This window comes from Neomonachus schauinslandi, chromosome 2 (genome assembly GCF_002201575.2).
Source record: "Neomonachus schauinslandi chromosome 2, ASM220157v2, whole genome shotgun sequence".
Lineage (NCBI taxonomy): Eukaryota > Metazoa > Chordata > Mammalia > Carnivora > Phocidae > Neomonachus > Neomonachus schauinslandi.
In genome coordinates this window covers 158,581,866-158,591,453 of record NC_058404.1, presented here as the reverse complement: position 1 = coordinate 158,591,453, position 9,588 = coordinate 158,581,866, and the positions used below count along the sequence as shown (strand labels likewise).

Sequence of the window (9,588 nt, the reverse complement as noted above, 5' to 3'; positions counted from 1 at the left end):
AGATGTCCATCGACAGATGAATGGATAAAGAAGATGTGGTATATATATACAATGGAATATTATGCAGCCATCAAAAGGAATGAGATCTTGCCATTTGCAACGATGTGGTTGGAACTGGAGGGTGTTATGCTGAGCGAAATGAGTCAATCAGAGAAAGACATGTATCATATGACCTCACTGATATGAGGAATTCTTAATCTCAGGAAACTTTTTTGTTTTTTAAAGATTTAGAGACATAGCCAGAGAGGGAACACAAGCAGGGGGAGTGGGAGAGGGAGAAGCAGGCTTCCCGCAGAGCAGGGAGCCCGATGCGGGGCTCGATCCCAGGACTCTGGGATCATGACCTGAGCAGAAGGCAGACGCTTAACGACTGAGCCACCCAGGTTTTGTAACTTGATGATCGTGATACAGTTGATGACAAAATTGTAGTTCGGAAATACCACACTATTAACATGCATAATTGTGAAGTGAAAAAGGCCCTTTCTAAACAAGAAATGCAGTCTGCTGGATCACAAAGAGGTCATAGAGGTGGATGTGGCTACTTCACGGGTGATGGAGGAAACTTCGGTGGAAAAGGAGGCTGTGGTGGTGGCAGCAGAGGGAGTTATAGAGGATGGTGGCGATGGTGGTGGTGGTCCTGGTTATAGCAGTAGAGGAGGCTGTGGTGGCAGTGGGCCCAGGATATGGACACCAAAGGAGGTGGTTATGGTGGCGTTGGTGGAAGAAATGGTGGTTACAGTGAAGGGGGATATTTTGGAGGAGGTAACTATGGTGGTGGTGGGAACTACAGTGATTTTGGAATTTACAGTGGACAACAGCAGTCAAATATGGACCCGTGAAGGGGGGCAGTTTTGGTGGAAGAAGCTTGGGTAGCCCCTATGGTAGTGGTTATGGATCTGGTGGTGGAAGTGGTGGATATGGTAGCAGAAGGTTCTAAAAGAACTCAGAAGAAAAGGGCTACAGTTCTTAGCAGGAGAGAGAGCGAGTTGTCAGGAAAGCTGCAGGTTACTTTGAGATAGTTGTCCCAAATGCATTAAAGGAATTGTAAAAATCTGCCACAGAAGGAATGATGATCCACTGTCAGAAAAGTTGCAGCTTAAATAGGAACCTTTCTTGTTCAGGACCATCATAGCCACAGTTTGCAAGACGTGCAGCTATTGCTTAATGCAATCTAATGTCAATTAGATGTACATTCCTCTTTTTTTTTTAAAGATTTTAAGTAATCTCTACACCCAACGTGGGGCTCGAACTCATGACCCTGAAATCAATTCGCTTGCTCTACTGACTGAGCCAGCCAGGTGCCCCTAGATGTACATTCCTGAGGTCTTTTATCTCTTGTAGCTTTGCCTTTTTCTTTTTCTTTTCATTATATCAGTTATATTGCCCTGTAAATTGTGGTAGTGGTACCAGGAATAAAAAACTTAAGGAATTTTTAACTTTTCAGAAATAAATAAATAAAAGAAAGGAACAATCTTTTCTTTGTTTCCCAGATGAGGCTTATAATGTATGCTCTTATGTGCACTTACAGGTATCAACTCCATCGTGGCCATTGCATCGTACACGGGATATAACCAAGAAGACTCTGTTATCATGAATCGTTCAGCTGTAGACAGAGGCTTTTTCAGGTCAGCTGTTTATGGTAGTTGTCAAAACATAGATACGGTGCGAACATTAATACTTTAATTTAAAAAGTTCTTAAAAAAAAAAGAAAAAAGTTCTTTAAAAATAGGTTTGGCTTGTATGTATCCAAACTTTTTGGTGGTTTTGAAGGTCAGGCTGGAGGAAATTTTGATCCGACAACAGAGAAAATTTTCTGTTAAGATATTTACTCTCTTGCTTCCATTCATGAAGCTTTGTGGGTATCTGGCAAGCACATACTGTTCTATAGATATCTGTATAGAGTTTAGTGTGAAATCAGTGCCTTACTCCAGAAAACAGGAGGCCTGGTTGATGTCATGAATGACTGAAGACACTATTTCTTGTGTCTCAGGATTTTCAGATGCTAATATTTTGAGGTCCTTACCCCCCACTTTTTTGGTAAGCAAATACGTGTTTGCATTCATATAATACAGAAATGTCTAAAGAAATAAAAATAAACCTATTAATCTTAGGATCCATAAATAACTATTGGTTTTTTTCAATCTTTTTAAAATTATCCTTCAATTATTTTATTGACAATCTCAAATACATAGCATATGAATATTGGTTAAAAACTGGAAATTTAGAAGATGGATTTTTTTCTGTATAGTGTCAGAGGATAGCACTAGGACCAGAGGGTGGGCATGATAGCTTAATATCATAAATTTCTCACTAGAAATATTGGAGCAGATCCTGAGTGACCATCTCTGAGGGTTATTATGGAAGGGATCCTTATTTTAGGTAGGAGGTTGTAGTTAATGACCTCAGGTCCTTCCTGTTCTCACATATAATCCAGTTGTTAAGATTACAGGTCAAATGCTACATGTGTGGCCCATGTAACAGCATTTAAGACTTAGCTTTCAATATAGTAAACTCTTGTCCTAGATTAATGGTTTAAATTGTCTCCCAAGTATCAATTAAGTGCAAATTATCGGTATATTCTAAGCTCTTTTATAAAGAGGAAAATAGAAGTTACCTTTATAACCATGTGTTTTTAGGTCTGTCTTCTATCGATCATATAAAGAACAGGAATCTAAAAAAGGATTTGATCAAGAAGAAGTTTTTGAGAAGCCAACTCGTGAAACATGCCAGGGTAAGTGATACTGACATTTAAATTATGGAATTTAAAGTCAGCATTCATGGTTGTCCTAATTAATACCTTCCCCTGCCCCCTGTCACATGGGAGTATGATTTCATGTTATTCTTAGAGCTCATATATAAGAAAATGTGTGTTTGCCAAAAGTCTTTGCACATAGGAGTTGGCTTGTTACGGTCCTTCCATCCTGGTAGATCCTGCATTGAAGAGGGTATTTAGGAGATCAGAGAGGTCATGTAATTTCATGGGATACACTACAGCCCTTCTTACTTGTACTCTGAACTCTCCCTCCGTTTATGTGTTTGCATGGGAACTTCCCCCCCTCTCCACACTGTAGTGTGACCATAATATTTGTCTAGCCACAATATTTGTATACATTTAACAGATAAACGAGGTGATACCTAGCACTTTTTGTTTCTTCTAGAAAACTCAAACTTATTATCTAGTTACAATTTTCACAGACACTTAAAAACAATATATGCAGTGGGATGGATGGGATGTCCCAGGGAAATACGTGTATCTGCTAGTTTTGACTTCTAATGGTATTGTGTGAAGTAAAATATGTTTTGTTTTTTAAGTCATCTTTCTATTACTCCGTTTCCTGTGGGTGGTTCTGTGTAGTAGTGAATTGATGTCCAGTGGAGTTAAGATTACATAAGATGAAATTCAAAATTTCTGTGTGAGGATATGCGTAGAGGGCATATTCTTTTTCTTTTCTTTTTTAAAGATTTATTTATTTCAGTAAGAGAGAGCATGAGCACAGGGGGAAGGGGCAGAAGAAAAGGGAGAGAGAAACCCAAGCCGACTCGCCACAGAGCAGGACTCAACGGCTTGATCTCATGACCCTGAGATCAGAACTGAGCTGAAACCAAGAGTCAGATACTTAACTGTGCCACCTAGGCCCTCCGAGGGCATATTCTTTTTTTTTTTAAAGATTTTATTTATTTATTTGACAGAGATACAGTGAGAGAGGGAACACAAGCAGGGGAGTGGGAGGGGGAAGCTGGCTTCCCTCGGAGCAGGGAGCCCGATGCGGGGCTCGATCCCAGGACCCTGGGATCATGACCTGAGCTGAAGGCAGACGCTTAACAACTGAGCCACCCAGGCGCCCCGGGCATATTCTTTTTCATGTAAAAAAGAGATCAGAAGATGGCAACACCCTTATCCAAAATCACCCAGCATATAGATAATCTGATTTTCCAGTGCTCAGTCCAGTGGTTTTTTAGAATTTCATAATAGTTTGTAGTATTTGGAATAAGAGCATTGTATTATTACTACAAATGGTTCATGGTGTTAAAGATTCCTATGAACTTCTCTCTGACTTGGAACTGATTTATATATTTGGTTTTAATCTTTTGGAGGGTTTATGTGACTTTTCTAAGATTTTATTTATTTGAGAAAGAGCATGCACGTGCACAAGTGGCGGGGAGGGCCAGAGGGAGAAGCAGACTCCCCACTGAGCCAGGAGCCCGATGCAGGGCTCAATCCCAGGACCCTGAGATCATGACCTGAGCTGAAGGCAGACGCTTAACCAACTGAGCACCCAGGTGCCCCGGATTATGTGACATTTTAAGTACTTTGTATAGTAGTACCATTTCAGAAAATTCCATGTCTGTTTCCTCATAGGTATGAGGCATGCCATTTATGACAAGCTGGACGATGATGGTTTGATAGCTCCTGGAGTACGCGTATCAGGAGATGATGTTATTATAGGCAAAACAGTCACCTTGCCTGAAAATGAAGATGAATTGGAGGGCACTAATAGACGCTATACCAAGAGAGACTGTAGCACATTTCTGAGAACTAGTGAGACGGGCATTGTGGATCAGGTTATGGTAACTCTCAACCAGGAAGGATATAAATTTTGTAAAATAAGGGTGAGTGTAGCTTTTTCAAATTGCTGTTTATAAAAAGTAAACCAGGGCAACCTTCTCAGGTCCCCTCCCTCTTTGAGAGCTTCGTACTATCACTCAATAAACTTGCTTTGCTGCCTACCAAAAAAAAAAAAAAAAAGTAAACCAGTTTGGCTTAAGTTAATTAATCTATTTTTATATGAATTCAGGTCCGCTCTGTTAGAATTCCGCAAATTGGAGACAAATTTGCTAGTCGACATGGTCAAAAGGGTACTTGTGGTATTCAGTACAGACAAGAGGTAGGTATCTTGTATCTCCCTTACCCCAACCCAAAGTTCTGTTTAACATTTTATTGAATCAAAATTTGCTTTAACTTAAAAGTGCAAAGGTGATAGAGGCTTGACTTTTTAGTGTTGAATAAGAATATGAGCAGAGCATGTTGAACAGAATTGAGGACATAGAAAACTTCAGAGGAGGGGGGGAATCAGTTCCAGTTTTGTAGTTAAGGGAGTTGTCTCCTTTTAAAAATTTCTTTCTAGGATATGCCTTTCACCTGTGAGGGTATCACCCCTGATATCATCATAAATCCCCATGCCATTCCGTCTCGCATGACTATTGGTCACTTGATTGAATGTCTTCAAGGGAAGGTAAGAAAATCTCTTATAAATATATGTTCCAAACTGATGTTTCTTCCAAAATGATGATAGGTGATTTCTCTCATATTTGAGTCTGGGTTCTTTGTTGGAAAAAGCTAGTATGATACTTATTTTCCTGCTTTTAAGTTGGTTATGATTGTGGTGGGTTTTTTTCCCCCAGCAAAAACTTGTGAAGTTTTGGCTAAGTCAGAATTTTTGTAAAATTTACTACATCCAATCTCTGCATACTTTTATGGTTATCCTTTTGACTGGTTCAAAAAGAACCAGTAGATGGGGAAAAGAATCCATAGATGAGGAGTTAATTCATTGGTGGTTAGTTCAGTGTGAACTTAATAATTGTATAGCTATATTATTAGCTATATTCATGCATCTTTCAGTGGAGGTTATCTATTTTTAAGTATCTTGTTCAGGTAGAATGGCTATATCCTAACACATGGGAGACTTGGTTTTACGGCATTAAAATGTCATTTTCTTTGAGCCATAGGAACTGGTTGGGAGTCTCATTCTTTTTTTATCTGGTCTTATGGATAGCTTCCTTTTTGAAAGCTTATAATTGAGTTGTTTTAATTTTTTCAGTAGATTAGTTTGTTATAAATAGTATTTCATTTAAGATGTTAATAAAATGAAACTTAAAATATTACAGCTTTCCATAACATAGATTTTTATGTTCAAAATCTTCCCTATATAGAAAGGCTTTTTAAAATTGAATATATTTTTATTGATAAAGACTTATAAGAGAAAGGATTCAGCTTTTAAAGACTACTTTTTTTAAAAAAAGGTATCCGCTAACAAGGGTGAAATTGGTGATGCCACTCCATTTAATGATGCTGTTAATGTGCAGAAGATTTCTAATCTATTATCTGATTATGGCTACCATCTTAGAGGAAATGAGGTATGTTTGCTCTTACATTAGTAGCTGTGTCTATTTTTTATATGTGTGTAGTTTCATTTTTTAAAAAAATAAATTCTCTTATTGAAGTATGATGCATGCTTTAAATATGTGCACACATCATAATTGTACAGCTTGATGAATTTATTTCACACAAAGTGAACACACCTGTGTGACTGGCACCCAGATCTTGAAAATTACCAGAACGCTTTTAGGCCTAGATGCCCCCTCATGTCTCCTTCCATTTACTATCCCCACCCCAACCCCAAGGTAAACAGTCTCTTGATTTTATATTAATTTTGTCTTTCAGTTTTCATATAAATGAAATCATATAGTCTGTGCACATATATTTAATATTTTTAAGTCTGTACTTCAAAATCTGTTTCAGGTCCTATACAATGGGTTCACTGGTCGAAAAATCACATCACAGATTTTTATTGGCCCCACATATTACCAGCGTTTGAAGCATATGGTGGATGATAAGATTCATTCTCGTGCCAGGGGACCTATTCAGATCCTTAATAGACAGCCCATGGAAGGTAGATCTCGGTAAGAGAGCTGCATCACCATCATTGTTATTATTAACTAGCCTTTTTTTAATGAAAAATGTCAAACACATACAAAAATAGAGATAATGGTATAATGAAACCCCCCATGTGCCTGTCACTCAACATCAATAATTATGAATGGCCAACCTTACTACATTTACCTCCCCACTCCTACCAACTCCTGATTATTTTTGAGCAAAGCCTAGGCATCAGTTTCTTCTATAAATATATTTGGCATGTATTTACAAAAGAGTGGTTCTCAAATTTCTTGGTTCCAGGACCCCTCAGAGCTTTTGTTTGAGTTGTATCTATTGATGTTAATCATGTTAGAAGTTAAAACTAAGACTTAAAATATTAATTTATTAAAAAATAACACTAATAAGGGGGCACCTGGTGGCTTGGTTGGTTGAGCATCTGACTCTTTTCAGCTCGGGTCATGATCTCAGGGTCCTGGGATCGAGCCCTGCCTTGGGCTCTGTGCTCAGTGGAGAGTCTGCTTGAGGATTCTCTCTCCTTCTATCCCTCCCCCTGCTTGTGTGCATGTGCATGCTCTCTCTCTCTCGCAAATAAATCTTAAAAAAATAAGCCCGTTGCACATTGACATAAATAACTTTTAATGGAAAATATATTTACCAAATAAATTTAGTGATGAGTGACATTGGTTTACCTTTTTGCAAATCTTTAAATTTTTTTTTTTATATATATTTTTTTAATTATTTATTTGCGAGAGAGAGAATGAGAGACAGAGAGCATGAGAGGGAGGAGAGTCAGAGGGAGAAGCAGACTCCCTGCTGAGCAGGGAGCCCGATGTGGGACTCGATCCTGGGACTCCAGGATCATGACCTGAGCCGAAGGCCGTCGCTTAACCAACTGAGCCACCCAGGCGCCCGCAAATCTTTAAATTTTTTTTATGTAAATTCAATTATCCAACATATAGTACATCATTAATTTCAGATGTAGAGTTCAGTAACTCATCAGTTGCATATAACACTCATCATATCACATGCCCTCCTTAATGCCCTTAAAAGGTAGACTCTCTGCTGAGCAGGGACCCCGAGATCATGACTGAGCTGAAGGCAGTCTCTTAACCAACTGAGCCCCCCCCAGGCGCCCCTGCAAATCTTTTTAATGAGCAGGCTTACTAGAAGACAGCAGGATTCTTGTATCTGCTTCTGCATTCATTCCATTGCAGTATTTTTTATATTTAAGTATATGAGGAAAATCTTATCTCACATAGATATGTGGTTGGAAAAGGGAGGAATATTTTAATAACCTTTTTAGGTGACTGTGGATATTATTTTTTGATGCTATGCCAAAACAAGTTGTAGTTTCTTAAAGGTTAGCTGTGATGTAGGATCTGAAACCATATCAGTGAATCATTTGTATTTATCAGCGCCCCTTATGCGTTGTTCAGGGGTCACTTGTAACCTTGATATTATTAAGTATCTGATGTTCAAATTTTCCTGATTGGATAATTTTTAAATAGGTTTGTTGATTTCGATCAGGATACAAATACGTCTGTGCTTTGCAGTTTAAGGGTTTTGTTTTGTTTTTAAATCTATAGGTTGCCCTCCAACCTTTTTTCCTTGCAGTTGATTTGTTGAAGAAACTGGATTGTTTGCCCTGGAGGGTTTCTCACACTCTGGATTTTGCTGATTGCATTTGTGGGCTGTACATTTTTATTTGTCTTATAAACAGCTAATTAGGTCTTGAGCTTTGATGAAATGGAAGGATTGCATTCTTTTGGAGTAATACTTATAGGCAGTGTTGTATATTTCCAGTATCTGGTTGTGTCTTACAATTTTAGCAGCTATGTATGATCATTACTTGAAGCCCTTAATTAAATAGGGACTGCAAATTGTTGAGATTCTAATTTTATCATTTCTTCACTTAATAGCTGGAATACTGCTGGAGAGAGAAACTTTGTTTCCTCAACTGCTTATCTCGTGACATAGTTCATATAGGCAGGATAAATGCTTGATTCTTTCTCTTTACCAGTTTTCAAAATAATGTCTGTCATCCTCCAAAGTTGACCGATAAGTTTTTTGGTACTAGAAAATCATTGGTTTTATGTATTTTGTATATTGAGACTGTTAAGGAAGCCATCACCATCCACTTTTTGGCCATTTGAACAATGCATTTCATTTCACTTCCATACTGGCGAAACCTGTTATCATTCACCTGTTCTTTCCATTACTTTTGCCACTGTACATTTATTTCAGCCTTGATTGCCTGGGAGACTCATTCATGGAGAAGCTGCTTTATAAAAATAATCTGTTCTTTGTTCCGTAACAGTGATGGTGGCCTGCGGTTTGGAGAAATGGAACGAGATTGTCAGATTGCCCATGGAGCAGCCCAGTTTTTAAGGGAAAGATTGTTTGAGGCATCAGATCCATATCAGGTTCATGTTTGCAATCTTTGTGGAATAATGGCGATTGCTAACACGAGGACCCATACGTATGAATGCCGGGGCTGCCGCAATAAAACCCAGGTGTGTAGATCTTATTGGCAGTTGATACTTGTTTAGGATATAACCATGTTGGTCTCATCATCCAGGCAGGTTCATTGTGGTGGAACAGATTGGCATTTTCACAATTTTGAATAACACCTGTATAAAGATTCCTAGTTTAAAATGAGGAAAAAGATAATTTGCTTTTTCTAAAAACCAGTTTTGGTGGGATAATTTCTCTAAGCTGGTCATCTTTTGGAAATAATAAGGATGTGTACAAGGGAATTTAAACATTTTAAATTAAGCAGTTTAAATCTTTTGAGAAGGGTGAATATAAATTATGTCTGGCAGGAAGGCTGAAATACCAAAGCCTCTCAGGAGAAAGAACCACAAGCCCCGGTAGCAGGATGAGTGTTACCAGCCCTTATTTATCATCTACAATACCAAGACCTTATATCT

The 9,588-nt window shown here is 38.3% G+C and overlaps 1 protein-coding gene across 2 annotated transcripts in view; it reads left to right on the top strand.

Annotated features, from left to right (window-relative positions):
* Positions 1-9,588, top strand: part of POLR2B (RNA polymerase II subunit B) — a 47,372-nt gene that overhangs the window by 37,491 nt on the left and 293 nt on the right. For both annotated transcript variants that reach the window (XM_021701671.2, XM_021701672.2), the window contains 8 exons: positions 1,529-1,625; positions 2,637-2,731; positions 4,361-4,611; positions 4,797-4,886; positions 5,127-5,234; positions 6,022-6,135; positions 6,521-6,681; positions 8,976-9,171. In XM_021701671.2, the coding sequence (XP_021557346.1) occupies positions 1,529-1,625; positions 2,637-2,731; positions 4,361-4,611; positions 4,797-4,886; positions 5,127-5,234; positions 6,022-6,135; positions 6,521-6,681; positions 8,976-9,171 (1,112 nt within the window). The remainder of the gene's footprint in view (positions 1-1,528; positions 1,626-2,636; positions 2,732-4,360; positions 4,612-4,796; positions 4,887-5,126; positions 5,235-6,021; positions 6,136-6,520; positions 6,682-8,975; positions 9,172-9,588) is intronic.